Raw genomic sequence first — 27,699 nt, 5'->3', positions numbered from 1 at the left:
TACTTAAGATACTCTCTCTGAGTTTCTGAAATGTGTTTGCTAAATAATCTTTGAAAATGTAGTTCTAAACGTGCCACTTTTGTGCTAAGTGAACGAAATGAAAAAAGTGGAGGGCAGCATGTTGTTGTTCTCACCTTCCCAAGCCCAAGAAATGCAGAATTTTTCATTGACGCAGGGCGATGGGCTGAGTACATTTCTTTAAAAATAGGCGTTATGCAACATCTCACTTTACCTGTCAAACATAAAATATTTAGTGATTTAGTGGAATCTTTGCAAGAACAGATTTTTTTTTTAAACATGAAATCTCTAAAGCAACTTCTCAACTTTATTATGTGTTTGGCCTACACTGTATTTTTGCTAGTTTTTGCTAGCTTCGTTCAGTCCTTAGATTTAACTGGTTCATCAACTACAAATTCCACAAGTGTTTACCAACTCTTTTCCCAAATTCTATCATAATGAAAATTGGTTGACTGTGAAAGAACCTTTATAATAAGTACTGTGGGTGAGGGACGGTTCCCCTCAATGTACTTTTGACTAGCATCGTCCAGTAGGCTTTCTGAGATGTTGTCCATATGGCTGTTCAGAACTTGAAATGTGGCTAGTTCAACTGAGAAACTGAATATATTTGATTTTAATTGATTTATATTTAAATTTAAACAATCACATGTGGACAGGATTGTAGCTACTATATCAAATACTACAGCAGAACTTAGAACAGTGAGTTTATGACCCTGAGCAATTCAAGTCTCGACCTGTGAGTTGCACTAGCATTGGTCACTCTGGATCATGTTCAAGGGTTTTCCTCGGTGGTTCTAAATTAGGGGGCAATAGTTCCCTACCAAAGAGACAGGTGAAAGTTTGTTAGGATACTTTCAGTTGTTATAACAAAAGTGTCCTCCTGGCATTTAGTGGGTGGGGACCAGAGATGCTTAATGGCCTGAAATGCATAGTGCAGTCTGCACAGTGAAGTACTGTCCCCCTCAAATGCCAGTAACAACCAATCTGACAAATCTAAATAGGTCAGCAGAGTTCTCCAAATATTTCATTTAAAGGTTTCATTTGTGAGATTTGCAATCTCAGTGCTATCTCTAGTTGATTCTCTCTCCTATGATCTGTATCTTATTACCTCCTGCCTCCTCAGGGACCTCACTTTTTCATCATGCTTGTTTTGTCCTGTATCTTCAACCACTTCCTGTCTACATTTGAACATACTTTAATCTTTTCTATCTCAAATAATACCCTTTCTTAATTCTATATCCTCTAGCTGGGACTATCTCTGCTTCCTCATTTACAGCATCCTGTTCCCTCTAATCTCAGAACAGCACATTTATTCATCTAGCTATCGGGGGAAACTATTTTTTGTATCATGATGGAAAGAAAGCTCACACCAGTTAGTTTCAAAACACACCATTTTATTACCCAGACATAGCAATAGACTCATTGTACCATGTTCCACTTCTAAACAGTTGTATATATGTGTATGTATGTGTACAGAGACACACACATATATGTAGAAAATTTTTTAAGCAGAGTCCACTTTTATTCTTTTATACTTAAAATTACTGCCCCTTTTTGTAGCTAGTCTCGACAGCACACTGCCACATTAGTTTCACATATTTTTTCTAATTTAGTATCACATTACTTTTTCCCAAGGGTAGGCTCATACTAAAACTGTAAGATAGTCACTTGAAATATTCTAGTTCACATTTCAATTATTATGAAAATCAGATTTTCAAGTACTTGTAAAGTCTTTCTAACTTCCTTCACTTATCTCAAAAAGAATCACACTTCCCAAATAAATCACTCTAAATAAGTGAGTCCTGAAAAGATTGGGTTGAAATAATTACATTAAATATGTAGCTATACTTGGCTAAATACACTGTAGACTACTTGGATAATTATGATGATGACACCGCTTCTTAACTTTATGTCAAAGCAGTGATAGACCTACTTTTGTCCTTTAATGGCTGATTCCGTGTATTATTTCAAAAGGCATTAAAACATCTTACTGGTGTATTATAACTCTGTATTGTACAAATATGTCGACAAAGAAATGCCACCTAAAATTAGAGTCAGCGGTTAGTCCTTCAGTATAAAACTACATCCTTGCATAAATTCAATAGAACCATTTAACCACAAAATACATTCACTCTATAGTTTAGATTTTCAGTGACAAAGAGCATGGCTGATTATGGCATCAAATGAATAGTGATGATGTTGGTTCATTATTTGAGGCTGCATTTATGGGCAACTTCTATAATTTACTGGCTAATGAAGTCATTCATATGAGTTGGGAGACTTCAAAAACTATACCAAACAACATGGTCCAGTCATTTCTTTTAAACATATATAGCCAGATTTTGTTTATAAGCTGATTTAAATAGGGTAGGTGATGATCAAGTTATTCTAAAACTAAAAGACCTTTAGATTTCCATTAGTTGGAATTATTTGTACTTTGTTAGTACAATTAAAACCTATATATTGCTTCTAAATGATAACATGTTCTCATACTAGATATTAAAGGTGTTAATTTATCTATAATTCAGTAAGCAAATCATAAAAAATGACTTGAAAACTGCTTTGAGGAAAAATAAAAGTATACCATAAATACAGTGAGTTATATATTTTAAAACATTAGATTTCTTTATCTGTTGCCATAAGTTACATTCTCAGAAATATTTTCCAAGACCATGCTATTTTCTCACCTATATACATTGTCACAGGTTGCCATTCTAACATTCCGTTATGGAAGACAAGGATTGAATCTAGCTATATAAATTTAAGCCTATCTTTTTGTTTCCTTCTACAGAGAACTCTTTCAGATTCTTTGGATATATGCATTCTTAAAAATGGTCTGTCTGTATTTTTCCATGTGAATTGTAAAACAAAACAAAAAACCTAAATTAAATTCTAACAAAGCTAGTTGTAACTTCATCTTTTGGGCATACATCATCTGTACTTTTATATAATTTAATTTGGCTTATAGTGTTTGAAATATAAATATCATGAATAATCACAAGTCATTATGTCTATATTTATAATGTGGAAGTATTTGAATTAAAGTGGTTATGTTTATAAATCAATATTAATAATTGTTCTTACATAAATATCATAATAGTAATATAGCCAAATAATTAAGTAATCTATCTTGATACTACACTATTCAGATCACATAACTCCATAAATACCAGCCACAATGATATTTACACACAGCAGACATAATAAAAGCAATAAAAATGAAAAAATTTAGTAGAAATTAAATGTGACTTTGTAGGCACAGAAAAGCCTTGAATAATTGCTGTCTCATTTCAGTGGGAATAAAATCTTGATAATACCCCCACAGCATCACAATTTCTTTTCTACTACTTATTTACATTCATGAATGCTATAAATTTGTGCTATATATATTTTTTATATTTACAGTATATATACATACACATATACTTTATTTTATTCTTAGATTCATTCATGAACTTGCCCACCAACCTGCACAGTAAAATCAAACATATTTATTCTCCTTACGTGATATTCATTTACAACTTTTCGCTCTTGTGCAAAAATATCATACAGATTAATATTGTCTCTCTCTAAAAAAACCTCTTTTTTATGCTTTAGGTTTTTTGGTAATTTACAAATAAATTATGAAATATAGTTCATTCCCAAATTGAAAATAATTACAATGTTTTTACAACAAGGCATTGATGAAGTTTTGAATTGTGGCATTCTTTGAAGCCACCGTCTTTCAGAACGAAGACATCAATAAATTATTATGTCTTGATACTTGCACTTTTTAATTACTTATATGAAACATGTCATTACAAATCTAACACTCATGCTAGTCAAATAGTGTTTGTGTAGAATACGAACCTTTTTGTTTTATCCATTCCTTTTTTTCCCCTGAAAAGTCTTTTTTAGCACAATTTAGAAAGCCGGTTGATATTACATACTAGAGCATTTCTGGAAAGTTTCTCACCCAGTTAAAAAAGCTGAAGAAAATAGTGAGGCAAAATTGAGGAAGAATAATTTTAGTGAGTGCTTGGGAGGGATAACAGCAAATGCAAGAACTGTTTTAATTTTATCTCCTAGTCCTTTGGTATTCCCTTGCCTCATGAAAATCCTAAAAAATAATCAATTCTTTAAAACATTGATTAGACTCTTCCATTAAATACCAGTTGTGGTCCTCCATTGCTCATGTTGTCTGTCATTTCCTGTTAGGAAAATAACATGAATTAATTAAGATTCACTTTCAGAGTAAGACATTAATTTGGTTAATGAGTTTGCAAAACAGAAACTTCAAGCCATTGAAAACCTTGCTGAGTTTTGGGGGAGGACAAGGATTAAAACTGTTGCTGCATTTGAGGAAGTGAAGTTTCATGGCATCTTGGAGCACATGAAAATGCTAAAGTGACAGCCTGTCAGATCAAAGTCTTCTATCCATAACAACAGTTTAACCTCTACCCAGTCTCCAGAGTCTCCCCTTCTGTTCCTCAACTCTGTTTTGGAAAGAACTCACTCACCTAGGAAGAAAATGATTAAATGCCCAAGTTTTTCCAATGTACAGGCTTCTCTGCTGAGCATGTCAACAAAGTGCCAACAAATTCTAGGGGTTACCTTTATCCTACAGAAAAATGTGTGGCTTTTTTGCGAAGAACTGAAAAAGGCCCCCAAGGGGATCACTGCTTATCTGTAAGTGAGGATCAATAATCATTCATAGTGGGACAGATTGTTTTTCATGACACTAATGCTCATACAGTAAAAAAACAAACGGTAAAAGCTCTTAACATGTTTTTTAAGGGATCAATTACTAAGTAGTTAATAAGGAAAACTACATGGGAAGGCACAAAAATTTAGCTATAAAGGCTGAACTAACATAAAAAGTTTCATTTGCAATTTTAGAAAATATGTTAATTTAAGAAGAATTTAGATGCTTTGATTCATATGTTTTGTTAAACATTAAACTCTTCCCTATACAATAAAAGGTAATGAGAAGGTGTGAGTCCCATTCAGATTTATAATGTTTAGTTCACCACCATATTAATATTTAGGCTAAACTATCTAAAAATAGATGACAACATCTTTCCACAGATGAACAAGCCTATTTGCAAAAGTGCCATAAAGAAGACTCAAGTGGAAATTATTTTCTCAATGATCTCAAGCCTATCAGATATATCTAATTTCTGGTTGGGTGAATTAAAAATAAAAAGTAATGTGCTTGCTTTTGTAAATTTAGAAATTCTTCCAAATATCTATTTTAAAAATGAAATGACATCCATGTCTCATTTTTAGTCTCTTCTCTTTGAAAATTCAGTACGGGAGATGAAATAGAATAAAGACACTTGCTTCTTGTATTAAGTGGATTTCAAACTTGTTTTGGAAGATCAGTGAAGGACTGGAAGGTAAGAATTGGTCTGGTTTTGGAACTTTGCTTTTGAAAACTTTGTTGTCTTTTAGAAAATGAGATAGAGTTTTGTCCAAAAAAATTCTGAGAAAGAAGGCAATATGCAAAGAAGACCTTTCCTCCTTTCACATCAAGACCTCTCTCTCTGTGCGAAGTACCTGGCCTCTTCCAGGCCCTGGGGGGTTGTCTTGTATGTGGATATCCATTATACCTATCCTGGCAAGGTGCTGAGGAATTACCTAAAGCTGAGAACTCAAACCATTTGGGGGAAAGGCTGTGACAGAATGTGGAGAAGTTCTTTTGGAATCAACAGCCTGTCTCTATGGTCTGGTGATGGTTCAGTCTAATTGAGAGGCTAGCTCTGCTAGAGATATGCTGCTGAAAGTAGGTCTGAAAATACACTGGGGTTATTTGGCTGAAGTTAAGTTTATTGATAAGATACTTGATTTGAGGCTTCATTTCAGAACTCATTATGGGTGGCAAGAAAAACAGAAATGATCCCTCCAATATGATCTTTGACAAAATTCACTCATCTATCTTTTTCTATTCCTTCTATTAAGACAAAAACACAATTTTCTAATGAATTTACAAAAGAAAGATTCCCAGGTGACCTTTCTTCTCCTAAAATAACTTTGCATTCAAAAGTATCTTAAGAAACATAAAAAAATAATCCAAGGTATAATCTTATATTGTGGGATTAAGAAAAAATCCAGTTTTTAAAAATCTTACAAAAAGAAAGAATTTTTGTAACTATATTCACTCTAGTATGGACATAACAAAAGTACTGACAGGAAAAAAGAGTGAAAATTTGTTTTAAAATGGACGAGTATCTTCAGTTAATTTGCAAATAGGCATGTCCAATTTAACAAGAAGATTATACTCTAAATTTGGGCAGGACTCGATGTGATTGTTTGCCAATGGATATGCTTTCTGCAGTTGGGCCATCGTGTCTACATCACTTCCTATATTTCTAATTGTATTGTTTAACCAAAGCAAGAATGGTGACTATTTTCAGAAATCCATAACAAGGGAAATAAATTTGAAGTGTAGCACACCAGGTAAGTTTACAAGGAGAAAGCTTTTATACCGAATTTTTACTGTAGTAGTGTCAAACTTAGGTTATCCTGCTCATGCAACTTTGGCATGAGAGCGTTTGCCTTTATCAGACACATCTATTACTAAACACAGAACTCTGGTCTGTGAATGATGGTATCAAGTCAGATTCATGATAAAGCAGAGAATAAAGGAGTCACAAATCATCCAAGCAGAAGTGTGTTTGGATGCTTATGGGCAGGCTGAATATTTTAAATACTCAACCAACTTTCAAGCTGCAGGACTCTGCCATGTAGGTTTATGTCAGGTCCTCAGAGTAGTTGTCATGAAAGCAATACTTTGAGGAACAACATCACAGCATCAGTCCAGATGCTGACATCATGGCTTCCTAGAAGAGGCAGTGCTTCCTGCAGTGACATTACAACATGGTAACTCCCTAGAAGTCAGCGTACCTTGTAGGTAACTCTGGTGTCGGGGGCACCACCGGGCAGCTGGGCAAGTCGGTTATTTCAATAGCCCTCAATCTCTAATATAAATATAACAATCATACAATAAATATTGCACAAACATATACATAAAAAACTAAAGCACACTAGTACAAAACTAGAGCACAATGAGCCACTATCCAAATATATAATGATAACTTATTTTTAACAATCCTTTTTCTTTAAGTTACCAGTCCTATTTGTACTATTAACTCTTTTTTGGAAGGACACAGGTAGTTCAGCTTAAAATCACTTTCTTGAAACAATTTAAGAGCACCTACTCTCCTTATTTGAATGTATAGATTGTATATGAAATGGAAACACATAAAACTACAAAATGAATATTTTTTTCTTCAAAAGCACATTCTAAAGAAATATGCGGTAGCAACTCTTACTACTCTTTCTTCTATTCTGTTGTTATGCAGTTTTTTTCCATGATATCAAGTAAAATATGATGTAGCCATTATCTTAGTGAGTTTATTTTACAGATGTTTTATCTTTTCCTTAACAGACCCAGTAGCAGGAACTGAATTAAGAAATATGTACAAAATGTAGAAGAAACACAGACAGCTCACTATATCACTGTCATTTTATGCAATAAATGTAACTTCCTCTTTGAATGGATTTCATGAAACAGTTATGCAAGGAACGTTGTTTAAAATACAGGCAAAGCTACCCAAATATGCATGAAGTTTAGATAAGAACTAAATGAAGCTTTACATGGATTGTAATATCTGCACTGATAGGCAAAGCTTTTTGTCGTCTTATTAAAAGGCCTCTTTATGCTTGAAAATCTAATTTACATAATCAAATGCATCTACTTACAAGCACAAGGGGTGAGCTAGAAAGGAGAATTCATCGGATTGCTAAAACTGGCATTATTGACTTGAGAGTGTATTTGGTTTATGTTTTTCCACAGTACAACACATAAAAATCCGTATTTATAAGGCATTCAATATTTTATGAGATTCTATTTTAGGAACTGTGCTTTTACATAGATAGAGAGGCTACAAAATTACGTGGAAAATAGGTGTTCCTAGAATTACCAAGAAAAAAAATAATAAAAAATTCCTATTCTTAGTACAATAGGGCCAAACTCTTATAAAATACAATCCCTCAAATTCTCATCTAAGGCTACAAGTTGATTCACCTATTTTGACTGCAGTCTTCATCGCATGATAGCAGTGAAAGGAAAAGGTACAAAACTCACTTTCTCAGCCATTTCATGAGAGTGATGCAGAGAATGCTCCCTTTCTGAGAACATTCTCCTCTGTTCATAGCTGGCTAGTCGACACGTGAGCCATGAAGAGAGGGTGCAGCCCCCGATCCCAATGCACGCAAGAGACATGGAGGCGAGATGCAGAGGATACAGGGAAGAGGTCTTCTTTGTCACAGCCCGAAGGAACTGAACGTTCAGGATGCCCCCGATGAGTCCACAGATGCAGCAGGCGGAAAAGAGGATCATCTGACATGAAAAGAAAGGGGGAGTTAAAGTTGAAAAAGCAAGGCTGACCAAAACACAGCACCCTGCTCTGCTATACATGTCAAGGATAGCTGAGCTACCATAAACAGAAGGTGCTTTGGGTGCTTCTTAGAGGACAGGGGCTATTTTTTTTTTTACCAAGTTTCTATGCAATCTGGCTTAATAGAGAGGGCACAGACCACAGTGTTTCAGGAATTAATAGCTGACTCTATAATGGCCAGGAATATATCTCATGAAAACTCTGAAGTAAGCAAAATTTATCTTCTAGGTAGATTCAGATTTAATTTATTTAATATTTATTTAATTTATTTAATATCTATTGTGTGTTATTATGCTAGGAACTTGATCATACAGCAATCATCTCAATTAACCCTCCAAGTAATCCTCTGAGAGGTAATACACATTTTGGAAAATGAATGGTGAGCAGTTAACACTCAAATTTAGGGACTGAATCCAGATTTTCTGACTCGGAATCCAGTTTCACTGTTAATCCCCACAAATGATCTAAATACCATCTTGTTGAATTGTCACTAGTTCCACTGAGCTGCAAAACTTTGTAGTTCTCTAGCTGTGTGGGCTTAGGGAATTTGGTTAGCTCCTTTTTTTCGTTTAGAAGAATTTTATTGTTTTAGTATCTATTTTCCCAACAGGTAGTGTAGGGACTCTCTATGAACTTAGAGGTGATTTATTTTACAAATGATTTGTTACTCTGTGGCACCACACAACAGATATTCCCCAAATACTGCTTGGTTGATTGTTCTGGAGAAACACAGGGTGTGGCTTTGCTTTTGATTCTACTGTTGGCTTGATGTGGGTCTCTTTTAATACAGCTACGGGTTTTTATTCAACCCAAATATCATAAGATCCCTGGCAGAACCGAGCATAATGCCTTCCGTGTAGTAAATGTTCTGTGAATATTTAATACATTTAATTGAATGCTTCAATAGATTTAATAATTAAAATTTTTTTATTTTAACTTTTTTTGGGTGGGGGCTGATTAGGTTTATTTATTTATTTATTCATTTAATGGAGGTACTGGGGATTGAATCCAGACCTTGTGCATGCTAAGCATGCACTCTTCCCCTGAGCTATACACTACCCCAAGATTAATCATTTATTTTATATTTGTATCTTGTCTAAAGTCTCCTATGGGCTTTCATGATACGTTATAGTGTGATACTAATGTAATTATTTCCATTTTTCTTTGGAGCACAGTCTCTACTTTAGTCACCTCCCTCATCCCTTAATATAGCTTGTTCACTCCCACCTCATGACATGCTTCATTTCCTGGAAATTATTTTCTTCCTTCTTGAATCCCTAGATAGAAGACCCAAATCTAGCCCTAACTTCCTCAGAAAGCCTTCCTGGACTTTACTGGGCAAACAGTTTCATAACTTACTTTAGCATTCAGTTTTACATCATTAGGTACTACTTGCTGTTGACAGTTAGCTGAGGTAGCAAACACACATTGAGCACCCAGCATCTGTTAGACCGTGAGTGAGGCAGCAGTTGGCATTACAAAAGAGAAGAGCTCATAGTCATTCCCCTTGGGTATACATCACGGTCCTGTGTGAGAGAAAATCCAACATTCTAACGTGGTATGGCAAATATTCAGAAAGAATGATAAAAGTTTTCCCTCAGAGTAGGGAGGAGGGGAATTTAGTCCAACCAGAGGTTTCAGACAAGGCTTTCTTGACAATGTGTCATCTAAGCTAAGTGTATGTAGTTCCCAGAAAAGGGTAAGGCCATGGATGCATGAAACAGCAGGGTGAGCAGAAAGAAGTACAAGTAGTTCATTTTGTTTCTTTAACAATTCAGCATTCCTTATTGTGTCTGTCATAGAGTACTTATCACCAAGACTGAAACCCAGGGATGCATAAGTATAATCTTTTAATAGTTGATTAAACATAACACTGAATGTCGATTACCAAATAACTGAATCATCTCAAGTGGGAAATTGTAGCTCCTCATTTCAAACAGAATCAACCAGTTACATCTCTTTTTAAAGTACATTCAAATGGTATGTTGTTTCTTGAGAATATATTTTGCTGTTTACACTTTCTCAGAAAATATGGAAAGATATTATATTCTAGCCTCAAATAACTCTGAATTACTGTTAATTAATAAAGTAAATAACAAAGTTAATTGACTATTAGAGGAAAACACTACCTCTCCTGATGCTATTGCCATTAATTCCTTAAAGGCACGACACTTTATTCACAGAACATTCTCACCCAGGAATTAACATGTTAAAATCTGTACCCAAGTTTATAATCATACACTATTTTTAAATCTCACCAGACTAGAGATTCTAGACTTTAGAGATACTTGGAGTGGAGAAATTTTCACACAATTTGATTAAAGGGTAGAGAATCTTTGACAGTTAATGTCATCTGTGGGAACCTCAGATGTTACAGGAGGATAACCAGATGACAGTTTCTAAAAAGTTTAGATCTTATAATTTTTTTCTTTTATAACTTATAAGGAAATTAGAAAGACAGGAAAGACACCAGTGACCTTTTAAAAATCCCTTCCCTCCCCTTCTATGAACTGAACATTTGTGTCCCTCCAGAATTCATACATTAAAGCCAAATCCCTAATACTACAGTATTTGGAGGCAGGGCTTTGGGGAGACAATTAGATCATGATGTTAGAGCCCTTGTGAATGGGACCAGTGCCTTTATTAAAGAGATTCTAGAGAGACCTTTACTCTCATTTGCCACAAGAGGACATAGCCAGAAATTTGCAACCCAGGAGAGAGTCTGATCAGAACCCAGTTATGCTGGCACCCTAACCCTAACCCTAACTTCCAGTCTCCAGAACTGTGAGAAGTAAATTTCTGTTGTTTATAAGCCACCCAGTCTACAGAACGTGTTACAGCAGCCTGAACCGACTTGGACGTCTCTCCTCCCCTGCCCTCCCCTCTCCCTCCTTCCTTTCTCTCTCCCTTTTCATCACATCCCCTCCCTCCTTCCCTCTTTCTTTCCTTTCTTCCTTTCTTTCCTTTACTTTCATCCACCTTCCAAGAAATTGTTACTATACAGTCATAAAGAGTCATCAAAGAGGAAAAGTATAGAAAGAATGAAAACCATGCTAAAGAGAGATGGGAGAATTACAGATGCAAATTATAAGCCTCCAGACAATTTTTTATCCAAAAGTTTCTCTTAATGTAATTTTTAAAAATTACATCTTACCTATCTAAAGCAGTGGGGGCTTCATCCTTTTTGTCACAATAGGTATTCTCACAAAGAAGGTTGTGATTAGAAAAGGAACTGAACAAAATGACTGCAATACTCCCCCTTCCCTGGTCTCCTTAGATAACTGGCCTCCCCTTGGAAAACTCTTTTTAGTCTCAAAAAGATCACTTTCTAATGTCCATAGATAATATGAATTTTGCCAACATATACAGGTCTATGATCTTTCTTATTGTACTCAATAAAATAAACATGCTTTTTCCTACTTTCTAACTCCCAAAAACTGTCATGAAAGGCAGTGGGGAATCCATACTTCAGCATACAGAAATTCTCCTCCAGCCAATAGTAGAGTTAACTGGGAGCAAGGTCCATACCCCCTGAAACCTATGTTAGCACCATAAGACATCTGAGAATGATTTGCACTTTTACATTTTTACATTTGCATTCACAGTCACAAAATAAAATTAAATTAAAAAAACTTTAGTAATTAACTGCAACTACAACACAGCTGTTTTGCTGTTTTGCAAAATTAACTTCACAGTCCAAGCCAGTAGGCCCGGTTCCATATCTAAACTGTTAAATTTCCCATGAACTCAAGCTTGTGAGTGTCTGGGAGTCGATAAACTGGATAAGTGGAGACAGGCATCCACAGCAGTCATTGAGGGTTGCAGATTTATGTATTTAAAGGGTATATCAAAGCTTTTCTTTCTTTTTCTTTAGTCATAGTCTGTAATAATCTTGATGGCTTTCTTTGAAAATAAAAAGCCAGGATTTATGTGTCAGTTTTCTTTTTATCCTAAATTAGTAACATTCAGCCTATGAAGTTGGCTAGTCATCATTTCCATTTCTGAGTTCTTACATTTCCAATACTTCAACGCACAATACAAGCAAGGCAAAAACTTACGACGAGTCCAGATTTTTTTTTGGCGCACAGTATTCCACATATGCCGCAAAGAAGAAACTGAAAAGGAAAAGAATAATAATTATTTCATATCCAAAGATAAGAGAACACTTAGTTTTTAGCTCATAGTTCACTCATGACACTTGCTCCAGTGAAGCCTGAAAATTTTACATTCCCATCAAAAGCCAGAAAGGAAAATACGTCATTCTAAAATCGTAAGGGATAAAAATGTAAAATCTAATGAACATTTTTTGCAAGGTTGATATAAGGTGATTGTGGAATTTAAGCAAAACTTGAATCTGTTTACCACCAGGCAAAATGATCAAAGAGATGAATTTAGAGCTTCATTCCTCCTATTTATTTCACTGTCTTCTTGTCCCTTCCTCCTTTCTCAGGGAAAAAAGTGGTATGGTACATTCATTCATACCAAGAATTAGAACTCAGTGGGCTCTGCTATGGTAGGGAGTATAGCACAGTTGAAAAGGGAAGGCATCAGACAAGGAGATGTTTTTCTATAGAGATATTCTTTGTGTATTTCAAATTATGTCAGGTAAGATAGATGCCCCCTCATTCTACCAGAAATACTATCTTTGTGTATACGCCCGAAGAATACAAGGGGATGAAGCTTTTGATGGCATGTAATTTTTTTTGTAAATAAGCACATTGGTGACATATTGTTTTGCAAAAGCAGCTATATCAGTTCGTCTACCAGTGACACACTATTACACATTTTGGTTATCAGAAAGTGGTAAGTTGTTTAATTTGGAAAGAAATATTTAGGCCATTTGTGCATATTTTTGCTGGAAGTAAACGATATAAATAAAATAATGCATTCACTAATAAATAATAAGATTTTCAGAATAGCAATGAAAACCTTGAATATGGTTAAGGTTGTTTTTGTACGATTTTTCTCTTAAATTTTGCTATCTCAAGTCAGAACTAGCAATACAAGTGGTTTTAACTGAGTATTTTGTGCATGGAAAGATTTTAAAATACACACATCAAAATATTCCTAGGATTATCTGAAATAAACAACATGCTTATGGGATGCACCAACAAAATGTGATTTAAAATAATGGGTAAGAAAAGTCTCATTTTTCAGGGAACTTTCCGTTTAAGGGAACAAAATGGTTACAAAGCAGGCAATGACAGACCAGGGAACACAAGAATATATAAAAATTTGGTACATAATATAAATGACTTTTCAAATTGATGGGGGAAAGATCAGGATCATTTGTTCAATACATGGAATTAGGACAATTTGCTAATCTTCCCTAACATCATATACCAAATACCTATGGAACAGTTTGAATAGTTAAATGTATTTTTAAAATGTAGTAGGAGATGAGAAAGTTAAATATTTATATGATTTTAGAGAAGCAGGATTTTCTAAACAATATCAGCAAAGTCATAGACCAAAACGGAAAATAGTTACTAATACATAAAATTACAGTTCTGATAATAAACAATGTAACTCTCAAAGGCAAAAATAAATTGGGATTATATTCAGAAAACATATGACGGAGAGTTGATATACTATATAAATAGATCTAACAAAATAATTTTAATACCGTAAAACCATGAGAAGATAGGAACTCAGAACTTTATAAAACTTGAATACTTGCATGATTTTTTATAAGCCTTAAAAAGCTACTTCTGAGCGACCATTTCTCACACCTTTCTGTGTCCTAGGTCTACATGATCCTGTCCTCATATAGACTCTTTCTTACTGATCTCATCTCAGACCTCTCAAGGTTATGCTCAAGTCATTCCATTTTGGACCAATTCTGTGCCTGGTCGGTGCTTCCAAGCTTCAAATCAAAGCTTCAGTATGTCTTTCTCCTGCTTCCCTGACTAACCCATTATTCATCCTGAAAGTGCACTCACCTAGAACTCATTCTTGAAATAATTTGAAAGCAGTGCAGTTTTGTTGGACCTTTGAAATCTATAAACATTGTCATTATTTATTCACAGCAAAACCCAAGAGCACCTCAGGACCATAAGCAGAGCTTTCCAACACAGCTCTGCATCCACTCAGGTGGAACAACTAAGTGGCAATAAAATTCCTTCTTTCTAGTGTATCAGTAAGAAAAGGAGGTAAGTTTTCTAGAAGTTTGCAGGGACAATGGAAAGCTGAGGGTGAGGCACTGACACTGAAAAGAAGTTAAGGTAACCATAGCCCCTCCATTAATGGAATTTGAAGACTTGGTGCACCAAAGGTAATTACTATAGCAATAAAATCAATTCCTCACCAGAATGACTCCACCTTACACAGTAGCAGCTTAAAAGAAGATATTAAGATAAAATACTAACTATATTCAATATCTTGTAGTAGTAACATGGTGAAAAAACACAAAAACGAATAAATGTATGTTCATGTATGACTGAAGCATTATGCTGTACACCAGAAACTGACGCAACATTGTAAACTGCCTATACTTCAATTAAAAATATATATAAAAAGAAATAAAATAAAATAAAGAGATTTTGAAAAAATAACTTTTGAATTTGTGCTGCATATACAGCCAAACTCTCATTTACACGAGGGATCGTAAGAAAGATATGCTCATCTGGGAAAAAGAACTGTGATAGGCTGAATTATGGCTCCCAAGATATACACATTCCCCAGAATCCATGAATGTTACCTTATATGGAAAAAAAGCCTGTGCAGACGTGATTAAGTTAAGAATCTCAAGATGCAGAGATTATCATAAATTATCCAGTCAGGCGCGAAATGTAATCCCAAAGTCCCTTAAGAGGAACAGAAGGAGGTCAAAAGACCTCCTTGAATGAAGACACCGGGATAGAGAGAAAGAGATCTGAAGAAGCTGATGGCTTTGAAGATGGGGGGAGAGAGGCATGATGCGAAGGATGTAGGTGCCTGTGTGAACTAGAAATGGCAAGGAAATGGGATTCTTTGGAGCCTCCAGAAGGAATACAGTCCTGCACACCCATTTTAGACTTCTGGCCTCTAGAATTGTGAGAGAATACATTTCTGTTGATTTAAGCCACTAAGTTTGCAGTGATTTGTTCTAGCAGCAATAGGTAAGTAATACAGAGTCTAAACATTTTTTCACATGACAGTCTCTTAAAGAACTGGAAGCTATTAAAAAAAAAAAAAACTAGAAGCTGTTCTTCAGGAAAACAAACAGGGGAAGACATGAGTTAAGAAAGAAGTATAGTAGCAAAAGCACAAAATAAAGTGAAACAGTAAATATTTTAAATTGACAAGTATTGATTGGAAAAATTAGTATCTGTTTAGAATGAATATCCCAGGTGATGCTGGCATGAGAGATGGTGGGTTGGGGGTCAAGAAAATGTAAGTAAAATGATTCTTGTAAGTAAATGTAAGTAAAATGTAAGTAAAAAGATTCTTGTATCATTTAGCAGAATAATAGAGGAGCTGACTAGTGCTAGATATTGACAGAAAAGTAGAAGTTTAAATCAGTGCACTAAAATATAAAAGACCAGAAAAATAAAAATTAAGAGAAAAAATACATAGACAATACAGACTGAACCAACAGATGTCAAGAAAGTTTAAAAAATGAAAGGAAATAAAGTGAGAGTGAAACTATAAAATGAATTGGTATAAATAATTTCAATAATGTAAGCAATCAGAATATATGTGAATGTATTCAATTTCCCTAATAAGAGGGAAAATAGAGAGAGGGAGAGACACTCTGCTAGGAAAAGAAAAGAGATTTGTTCAAACTTTCCTAAAATGAATGAAAACCTCTTTCCTTACTCGTTTTCTCTTTGTCTTTCTCTTTCTCTCTCTCGCTGTTTCCCCCTTTATGTCAATCTCTCTCTCTCTGTGTGTCAGCACTGACCTAGATGCTATGACTTCCTTATTACTATTTCTTTCTGTCCAAGAAAGCTTATTTTGGGCAAGGACTACGAGTAAAAAAGGCTATTGTAGAATTTCTGTCTAAATTACATAATGGAAAATTTGGGAGCCTTGGCTGTAATGGAAACAGATAAAAGCAATGGTTCTATCAGCTGGATAGGAGAACAGCAAATGTTGGGCAGATGGGATTACGAAAGATAGTGGGCCAATCTTATTTTAAGACAGCTTATTAAATTTTTTCTCACATAGTATTTAACCACCTTAGGTGAAATAATTTTCACTGGAATTCACTAGCCATTACAGAAGACATACATATTCAAAAATAGAAATGGTACTTTTCTTCAAGATAGTGAGATGAACCACAAATTGAGCTTGATGCTTTGCTAACATTTAATGATTTATACAATTTCATTAAAACTAGTCAATTTCTCTAAAACATACAGAAGAACTATCAGGAAAACATATAGAAAAATATTAAATATTAAGAAACTGATTCAAAAGAAAACTATCTCTGATTAAAAGAGCATATTTCTCCTTGTACCTGGATAAAAGTTTGATGACTTGCTTTGCTATCATCAGTTATTGAATATTTTTACTCTACTTCAATCACCTGTTAAGAAATAATAACTGGAGTCTCTAAAAGGGTTATTTTGTAGTTTAGCTCCCAAAATGCTAGTATGCCAAAGTAGTTCATATTCTTCCTGATGTTGTGCTGATATGATTTTGACTTTCTTCTATGATACCTGGCTAGACTCTTGAGGACGTCCTCTCTGTCATGGACTTCTTTTCATTTGGGATCCCATTTCTCTAATAATTCCAGTATCAATCATCTGAGTAAAACTAGGGGAAGTTTATCAAGTTGGAAAGCCTGCCCGAAAGCAGTGATTCTCAAAACTGGCTGTTTATTAGCTTCTAAAATTCCTGATACCTTGACCAATGAAGAATCAGACCCTCTAGGCTGGGACTTAGGCATCAGGATTTTAAGCTCCCCAGGTGATTGCAGGGTGCTCTCATTGTCTGAAATTGCACACAAGGTGTCCACCAGTGCTTTGCCAGCAGGCCTGCTCATCTTAGAGCTCTCCTGAAGCACAGATGTTCCCCTTAATTACTCTCAGTGAGATATGAACAAATATGAAGCCAAATAAAGTGTTCTTCAAGGGAGAAACTCAAAGTCTTTGTTTATAAAATAAGGTAAAGGTCTCAGAGCTGTTTGGTCTCTAATGGTTCTTAGAAATAGAGATCATTACTTCATAATTTTTAAACATATTCTACCCAGTGCCTTTCATCATTGCTAATAGATTTTTCTCTTAAACTCCTAATCTTTTCTAAATTTTCTGTGATTTGTTTTAGTTAACTAGATCTAGAATTGGGCTAGATACACTATTATCTGGAAGAATTGGACTAATTTTGTATTGGCATATAGGCGTAAGAAAGACATCAATACAAATAAACATCATTGTAAAACCATATTGGAAGGAAATAGATTGAAATCAAAACAAGATCAACAATTAAAAAACAAACAACTGAATTAAAACTTGGGCCAAAGATCTGAACAGACATCTGACCAAAGAAGATCTAAGGATGGCAAGTATGAAAAGTTATTCAACATCATTTATCATTAAACAGTTATGAATTTAAACAACAATGAAATACCACCACACAGATATTAGAATAGCTAAAATTAGAAAGAAAAAAAAACTGGAGATATCAACTGCTGGTAGTGTGGAACAACAGGCATTTTCATTCATTCCTTATAGAAGTGGAGCTACTTTTTTTTTTTTTGGCTCATTCTCTAGGTTGGGAAAAAAATAAGTTTATTTCATTTTTTTCAAATATTTATGAGAACTTGCCTGCCCTCCTGCAGGATTCTGTGCAGGTTTATACTAACGCATTACAAGTGGAAACATGGTAGCCAATTAGTTCTTTTTTTTTTTTTTTTTAACATTTTTTATTGACTTATAATCATTTTACAATGTTGTGACAAACTCCCGTGTAGAGCACAATTTTTCAGTTATACATGAACATATATATATATTCATTGTCACATTTTTTTCTCTGTGAGCTACCATGAGATCTTGTGTATATTTCCCTGTGCTATACAGTATAATCTTATTCATCTATTCTACAATTTTGAAGTCCCGTCTATCCCTTCCCACCCTCTGCCCCCTTGGCAACCACAAGTTTGTATTCTATGTCTATGAGTCTTAATACAGCTACTTTTTTAATTTTTAAAATTATTTTGCCCATTACTGATGAACGCAGAAAAAAGGAAAAATCTATATGAAAACACCAACATTTACTGATTTGTACTACTACAACTACTATTATTAATATAACTATTGCTAAAATTATTGTACTTTTATCATGTCAGTCACTCTAATTGATTTACAGAGATTATATCATTTGATAAAAAAATCCCACTGTATTACTATATTTTTCTGATCTTATAGATGAGATAAATGAGGCTCAGAGAAGTGAAATGACCCATCCAATGTGATACAGCTACTTTGGAAGACAGTGTGGCAGTTTCTTACAAAGCTAAACATAGTCTTCCCATGTGATCCAAAAATTTTGCTTTTAGGTATGTACTAAACTAATCTGCAATATTATAACAGTGTTGTTCATCATTCACAAAAACTGGAAGCAACCAAGATGTCCTTCAGTAGGTGAGTGGATAAACTGTGGTACACTCATACAATGAAATACTATTCAGTGATAAAAATAAATGAGATAAAATGATACTCAAAGACATAATGAAATTAAAGTGTATATTGCTAAATGAAAAAAGCCAGTCTAAAAAGGGTATATACCATATGATTCTAATCATATAACACACTGAAAAAAGTAAACAATAGAGACAGTGAAAAGCTCAGTAGTTTCCAGGGTTTGGGGGAAGGTAGCCAAAGTTGTATAGTTGAATACGAGAAATTTATAAGGCAGTGAAACTATTCTGCATTACACTGTGGTTACATGATGCTCCAGATTTGTCAAAACCCACAGAACTTTACAGCACAAAGAATAAACATTAATGTATGCAAATTTAAAAAATCATTTAGAGAGTTATAGAATCACAGGATGGAATGCAGAATGTGACAAAGCAACCCTCCTATATAACAAATGCATGCAATGGCTTCACTGAAGGAGGCAGGGGAGATGATGCTGGCCTTGTAACTTTGGAAATGAGTGGAGTCTGTAAAACTAAAGGCTAAAGAAACCATATATAAGCACCATACTCTATCTGGCAAAGTTGTTCCCTACAGGGTTACTGGTTAACAATTCTGACCCTACTATACAGGTATTCTGAAACTGATCAATTAAATGGGGACGGATGGTGGGAGACTGGTTTCTTAGTGTTAGAGTGAGAGTTTATTGATAAGCACAAGGAACATCATAGATTGACCCATATGGTAATGGATTAGAGTTGTAGACAGCAGTATGAACTAACCTTTAGCTTCATATTTATAAACATAGTTACATATGGAACTATCTATAGGTCTGTGCATAAACACATTAGTACATGCATGTTTTCTTGCTCCGTCCTCTGAGAGGGCCTAGATGCTATGATACTAGTTGCAAAGAGCATAACCTATTGCTCAGATCTTGGTTTCTAATACTGTTAACCAGTAAAAGGAATCATTAATCCTCAAAGAAATGGCTGTTCCTCGGACTGTGGCAAGAAATATTTTATACAGGCTAGGAGCATACTATAGTGCCAGACAATATGGGGGTGCTCAAAAAACAAGCAAAAAACCCACACTGATTGAGGTTTGTCAGAGAGACTCAGAAGCCAACTGAAAGGGCTCCCAATGATTAAAGCTGCAACAATTCGAGCAACGAAATAAAGATGCATTGGATTGTGACCCAATGTCCATAATAAATATTCATGTGACCATACTGATATAGATGAATGATTGGATAAATTAATAAATAGACATAAATAACTATGGAGAAGAAACAAACCTATGCAGAAAAATTCCAAATAATTTATGTAGTTACTGCACTCTCAGAGACATGGTTCACACCCTAAGTGTGGTCCACACATAAAGACTTCCTTCCAAAGAGTACAGTACAGAAAGGGGGAAAAAGAGTAACTTAGAGGAGACCTAGCAAACACTACCTCAGCCACGTGTCCAAGGTAAACACCAAGAGCAATGTCATGTTGATAACATGTATCCCTGAAATGATGTGATGAAAATGGCAAGAATGCTCACTAGCACCACTTTTGTTGAATATTGAAATGGAGCTACAACACAAGTAGATAACCCAATTAAATAACAGAAAGAAATTAAAGGGATTAAAATTGGAAAAGAGGTAAAACTATCATTGTTTGCAGACACACGATTAACACACGAAATTCTCAAGAGAATCAACTCTTAACATTCACTGCAAAAAATAAGGCGATTTAGTAAGGAAGCAAGACACAAGTTAACATACGGAAACTAATGATATTCATGTATACAAATAACATCCTATCGGGAGCTATAAGGGAAGAAACCCCATTTTTAATAAGAAATAATAAAATTCCTAAAAATAAATTTAAAATACAGTGTTAACCAATAAAGATAAAACCTAACATTAATAAATAACACAATAGTTTTATGAATGGAAAAATAAAACATTATCTTGGATATAAAGCTTTAGTATAAGTATGCTAATACTTTATAATCTAATTTGTTAATTTAACATAATTCAATAAAAATGCCAAAAGAATCAAGTTTTTAATTGGAAAGGTGATCCTAAAATTAATATGAAAAAATAAATATCAAAATCTTCTCAGAAAAACTCTGATAAATATGAGCAATAATGGTAAATGTTAACATCAGATACCAAAAAATATTATAAATTCTCAATAATTAAAACAGAATGACATTGGCACATGAATAGAAAAATTGAACAGAAGAGTAGAATTATAAAATCTAGAAATATACTGAATGTATACAAAACATAATAAAATGGCATCCCTAAACATTTATGAAAAAAAGACTATTTCATATGTGGTGTTTGGACATCTGTGTACCCATCTGGGAAAAAAATGAAACTAGATCTATACTTTATACTATATAACACAGTAATACTCTAATGTACTTAATGATTTATTAATGATTAATGTACTAAATTTAGAAATAAATAATAAAAATGCTAGAAGAAAGTGCAATTCTTTTATTATTTTGGAGTGGCAAAGACCTTTTAATTATGATTAAACTCCATGAAATAAAAGATGGATTAATTCAAAAATTAGAGGAAGAATATACAAAAATTCCGGCATGGCAAAAATTATCATAAGCAAGTTCAAAATGACAAATGGGGAAAACATTTGCAATTTATTAACAAAAGACTAATCTCCCTAAAGTAAAATGAACTCCTGGAAATCAACAAGGAAAAGACTAACAATCTGACAGAAAAATAGGCAAAGCATATGAACAGATACTTCCCTGAAATACAAATGACTAAATATGAAAATGCTCAACTTCATCTATAGTGAGAGCAATGCAATTTCAAATGAACTCAGATACATTATTTTTCGTCTATCAGATTGGCAGGAGTCCTAAAATTTGATAATCTTGGCAAAGATAAAGGGAATCAAATCGTTATACATTGCTTGTAGGAAGATACAAGCAATGTTATACACTGCTCAGGAGAAGCCTCTACTGAGAGGAATTTGGCAACAATTACCAAAATTTCATATATGCACATATATGTATATCTCCTTTGCCTCAAATCCTGCATTTGAGAATTCATCTAACAGATATAGCTGCAAGTGTGCAAAATGATCTATGTGTCAAATTAGTATTTTAGTATTGTTAGTAATAATATAAAAGGAATAATCTCAAATATCAGTTAGTAGAGAATTGATTAAATTCATTGGATTTCTCTTCATCTATTAAAGACCTAAGAGAATGTTCTCCATACACTGATATGGAAAGTTCTCCAACATATATAGTTAAATGAAAAAAGCAAGGTACAGCATGGTATATGTAATAAACCACTTTTTGTGTAAAAAGACAAGAAATACATAATAATCTATACACATATTTGCCCTTACATGAATAAGGTAATTCTAGAAAAACATGGAAGAGACAAGGAACTGTGATTATGTGGGTGGAAGGAGTGATGACAATTGGATAAAGGAGACTAGGCTTTTCATCGAATACTTTTGGTTATTTAGTTTTAAACCATGTGCAGGTGTTACCTATTCAAAAAGTTAAAAGAGCGGCCTCCTATTTGCTCAAAGCAAAATTATCATTGAGGTGTTAGGAAACAATAGCCCATCGAGATTCAGCTTTACTAGTGAATGACTAGTAAAGGGGATAAGCAGGCAAGATACATAGATATACAGATTGGTGAATGACTGGAAGTTCCATGCTCCTTGTGGGTATTATAAAAAAAAAAAAAGCTAATAAAACTCCCCAACCTAATTGTTTTCAGAATGTGTATTTGGAAAGGAGGATGGCAGCCCATATTTTGGAGTCAAGGAGCTGTGTAGGTATCTCTTCAAACACAACACTAAGGCCATCATCTTGTCTGCTTTTACACAAGGCTTGATTTGCCTGTTTAATAGAATTGAATCTGGAACCTGCTATGGTCAGAGCTTTCAGGCACAAAGCCAAAAGTGCCACAGAGTAATTTACAAGAATTGAGTTCAGTCCTTTTGAAATAAATGGAGTCTATCATGGAGAATTGTGATTGAAGGCTGAATGTGGTTTTATTCTCAGTTAAATATAATGAATCATAAACCACTATGTATCAGATGTAGCTTCACCTTCAATGACTACCATATTTCATCTTTATTTAGGAGAGATTTTTGTAGTTCCACGCATTTATAATAGTAGCTGAAATAAAGCTCTTGTTTTGCAAAGCATTTTGATAGTCTTTCAATGCTCTAGAAAAAAAATGGATTGAAAAAGGGAATTTTGCTCTGTGATGGGCAAGTCAAAGAAGAAAAGAAAATATGGAGCAAAAGAATAATTTTGAACCTCGTGTTATACAAAAAAGGAATCGAATATGTTATTTGATTTGACATTACTGATACTGTTAGGGTGAGAATCATCTATTTTTATATTCAACTTTGCCATAGATCCTCAGACAAAGCTGTTCTGTTGAAATAAAGTTTTTAGATGACCTAATGGAATTTCAAACTGAATGAATGAATTAGTAGATGGGTGGATGAATGTATCTACAGTATGCAGGGGAAGGGCAGAAATTAATCAAGTTTTGCCAATTCCAAGACACATAACTGGGTGTAATTAGTCTTTTCACTGAATAAAATCCAATTAACTTCTTTTTTGTTTTTATGAAATACTCAAAATTGATCAGATTAGCTTAATTCTCTTCTGAATGGTAGTACTGGAACCTAATTTGTTTGGCGTTGACCTTTTAAGTGTCACAATTATAGCTTTGTGGGTTTCAAAAGTTTCTCTCTCAAACCGCAGATAATCTTGAGTTGTCAGCATAAGTAGACCTTTCTAAAAAAGAAAAAAAAAAATCACTGAAAAAGATGGCACCTTGGCACTGAGTGAAAATTGCCAGATTATTTTTAAAGATGAGAAGTGGCTTCCCAAACTAGAAAAGGCTGTATTCTTTAAAAAAAATAATTTTTTACTGCAGTATAATTGACATATAATTTTATAATTGACATATAACTTTATCTGAGTTTGTGTTCTTAGGTATGTGAGATAGAAAATAACTTGGGGAAGTAACCTATGAGTATATACCACAGCTGTTGGTTCAGAACACCAGGCTTGACTTCAGAACAGACCCAGAATAGCTTTTTCCCTTTGGTGACATTAGAAGTTGGACAATATCTTAGCACTCTCATCTGAATCCTATTACCTACTATCTGCTGGTCTGTTCTATAGTAGATTGTTTTGAGTGGTAATAGTTCAGTCTCCCCTTTACTCACTCTTTAACCTTAATACACACTATCTCAGTGCCATTCAGAAATTTGCTCCTGGAAGAAATCTAGACACTTTTCATTCAGTCAAGATCAAACGATGTAAAAACAATCAAAGGATATCACAAAAAGCTTCATGACATTTAATTATTAAAATACAATTTTTTTAAACATTGAGTCAATTACTTTGTTACTTTGTGGTTCTTTTAAGCCATCAGGTACTATACCTAACAAGCTGAGTCTGTCTGAAAGCAGAGATTCTAAAGCAAGAAGAGTATTTTCTGGTTATAAACAATGGGCTGTCCCAGAAGGGCTATGAGTAAAAGGTAGGTGACTACTGTCTTTATTGTATTCCTTCTGGGGAAGAAGATAATACCATGGTACACAGAATAGGAACTCTAAAAACAACTTCATCTAACCTCAGGGCTTATGTCACAATTAAAATAATCCTGAATTTATGCACCTCACTTAAAATCCTTTGTAAATTCTCACTCAAAGTGAACGGAGCTCTTCCTGTTTGAGGACATATGTTTCACATAATAATCCCATGTGAATATGTATCCATTTAGTTTCAAGTAACAAGATTTCCCCTCACACTCTTGGGATTTAGGCAGTGTGTAAAAGCTGCTCATGCCCTTTTTCATCTCCAAAGATAGTCTTCTGGAATATGCTTTTGGCTGTCTTAACAACTGGACCCACTTTAGCCCAAATGACCTGAGTTACAAAGTACTGACAAAAATTTTTCAAGGAATGACATGGTAGGTCACTTTATCAGAATGACATGAGGAAACTTATAAATGCAGTCACGGGCCCCACTGAATCAAATTTTGGTGGGATGGGTTCAAAATCTGCATCCTGGATACATTCCAAGATAAATGTTATGCTTCCTCTCGTTTGAGAACCTTAGCTGTAGAATCAAAGGAATGATTTAATTATCTAGTTTGGCTTAGATGAGCTGGTCCTCCCAGGAACTGGCCAGACGTGCAAGCTAACATAGGAGTAGTAGCCCAAAGGGAGCAGGAGAGGCTGTCCAGTACCAGACTCTGAAGACTCCCTGTGCTTATATGACGAACCAAGCTACTTCTCCTTCCTAAGTGTTTAGATTCTCACAGAGAACACTTCTCTCTCCATTCTCAGGTGTTAAGCCAGTTGTCAGGAGCACTCTAGCAGATGTAAGAGTGTTTTGTTCAGATATACCTCCATCAACCACGGGGGAAAGGAAGTTGGTGTTGCTTTCTCTGGATCCTACTGTAGACATTTCATGTCTTTGCATGGCAAGTTTTAAGTGATTTGTCTTTGACAGATTCCTTTCTTCCATCAAAGAACTGTTGGTATATTTGGACTTTTAAGGTCTTTTAAGCTTTATTTTTTTCCCTTTGTTTCCCATGATGATGAATCACTTCTGATGATCAGGACACCCAGACTGAAGCAAAGGCAGGACTATCAGTATTCCACAGAGAGCCTCTAAGGAATGAGAGAATTGCTTTTTTTAAAAGGGCATTAACAAAAGGAAAGTTTTCTTGCCCAGCTTCCTCTGTTCATCTCTTTCTCTGTCTCCCTCTCTCTTTTAAGAGAGTCTGGAGAAGTTGAGTAGTCTTGCGAAATAAACAGAGAATTTTACTTCCACTCTGTGGTTCAGCACTGTGTTTATATTACTTAGCCAGGCTTTCTCTGTTTGCTACAGTTCTTATAATGATAATTTTGGGTCAAGTAGGAAATCACAGTTTTCTTTCTGAATATATTTATGCCAGAGCTTGTCAATGTACACAATCAGCCTACGAAAAACCACAAGATTGTTAAGAGTCAACTAGAGTAAGGTGTTTCCATAAACCATGGGTAACCAATAAGTTGCATAGCACTAATTATAACTCACCTGAAATTTCTGAGGGTGAAGTGTCCTCCCCTCTCTCCACATAACTATTTAGTTAACTTCAAACTTGTTTTAAACAACAATCATGTATTACATCTTTCCTTTACTGGTTCAATTTGATTGCCAGAGAGCCCTAAAACCTTCACAAGTTACATAGGAAGACTTGTACGTCAATTTGCAAAAGAGGTTATTAGAAAACTTATAAAATTAAAAATTGATTATAAATTTCTCATTGCCTTAAAATTTCAAATAAGACACTAAAAGAACATGAATCAGGCTGTTAAAACTAGCAGATTTGGGGAAATGAGTCTGGAGAGTAAGATGTCTGAAGACGATTTTGGAAGGAATCATTGTAATTGAAGTGTAATAGTGGTGGAAAAGATTTATAAACTTAAGCTAATAAAGAACCCAGGGAAGTTGCTGAATTTCTGAATTTTTTCAGAATAGTGCTGAATGGTGGTTTCTGAGTGTCATTGATTTATGCTATAAATGTGATGTCTTTCAGCTTTCTCTGGATAAAGAGGACCACCATAAAATAATTTTGAATCCTTCTTCTAGCCTTCCACTGATTCATTTCTTTATTACTCAGCAATTTTATTTTGCGAGTAGTTGCATAGACACTTCTATGTCTTTGTAGTATTATGATACTACATGAATAAAAAATAACATACTCTCAGCAGAGCCAGATAATAGGGGTTGGCTCAAAGAAGCAGGAAATTTAAGCCTGACAGGTTTTCTATTTCCTGGAGTTTTAAGGTGTGCTTTTACTGAAAACTCCACAAAGATTACAGGAAGAAATAATAATGTAGCAAAAAGAAATAATTCAGAGCATAAAAAAAGCACTTGGCTTGTGGGCTTTGGAGAAAATCTTAAACGCTGCACTCTCCATTAATATCCTTCAGCACAAAGACTATTTGCCTTACTGGAAGAAAGTTTACAAGATGTTTTAGCAGATGAACATTTACCCTCATTATCCAGTCCCTTTATTTTGATTCCTGTTAAAGAACCCCAAATGGAAACACTTTGTCAAGTATCCTGTTGGTATAAATTCTCAAATTTCCATAGTTTACTTTGTCAAAAGTTTGCAACACTTACTATTTGGGTTCTCTCTCCCAGTATTTCTGGGAAGGCTGAAAAAATTCTTTAATATTTCCATTTTGTGGATACAGGGATTAAGATGCCAAAAAAAATCACACAGCAAGTCAGTGGCAGAAGTTCAATGAAAACTGAAAATTGGGGTTCCCAAATTATTGCTTCTCATGCGCTAAACTCATTTCACAATAACTCTAAGTATATTAGAAACACCTTGTCAAAAAAGATTCTTTTTAATAGACAAGTCATAAAATGTCTCCAATGGAAAGCTTTTTTGGGAAATCTCCCTGGTATGCAAGTATGCCTATCACCTTAGTTTTAACCTTCCCCTTGAAATTTCTCCTCTTTTTCCTCACAGTCACTTTCATACTTAGTTTCAAGTTCCTGGCTGTATCTCTAGCCTAGTTGTAAATAAAATCTAACATAAAATAAATTCATTTCTATTTATTCACTCAACACAACTAAAATAAACTGGTATTTTCAAT

The 27,699-nt window shown here is 34.5% G+C and overlaps 1 protein-coding gene across 3 annotated transcripts in view; it reads right to left on the bottom strand.

The window, feature by feature from the left end:
* Positions 1-280: 280 nt before the first annotated feature.
* The window catches only part of TMEM196 (transmembrane protein 196), a 188,072-nt gene continuing 160,653 nt past the window's right edge, over positions 281-27,699 (bottom strand). For 2 of the 3 annotated variants that reach the window (XM_032483884.1, XM_014554695.2), the window contains 4 exons: positions 12,518-12,574; positions 8,147-8,401; positions 6,904-6,977; positions 281-4,208 (listed from right to left, as the gene is read on the bottom strand). In XM_032483884.1, coding sequence (XP_032339775.1) covers positions 4,202-4,208; positions 6,904-6,977; positions 8,147-8,401; positions 12,518-12,574 — 393 coding nt within the window. In that variant the 3' untranslated portion in view covers positions 281-4,201. The remainder of the gene's footprint in view (positions 4,209-6,903; positions 6,978-8,146; positions 8,402-12,517; positions 12,575-27,699) is intronic. The other variant, XM_006179285.3, reaches the window with a different exon arrangement.

The sequence above is a fragment of the Camelus ferus genome, chromosome 7 (assembly GCF_009834535.1).
Source record: "Camelus ferus isolate YT-003-E chromosome 7, BCGSAC_Cfer_1.0, whole genome shotgun sequence".
NCBI classification, from domain to species: domain Eukaryota; kingdom Metazoa; phylum Chordata; class Mammalia; order Artiodactyla; family Camelidae; genus Camelus; species Camelus ferus.
The sequence above is the reverse complement of the archived record's forward strand: the minus strand, read 5'-3'. Positions and strand labels throughout refer to the sequence as shown.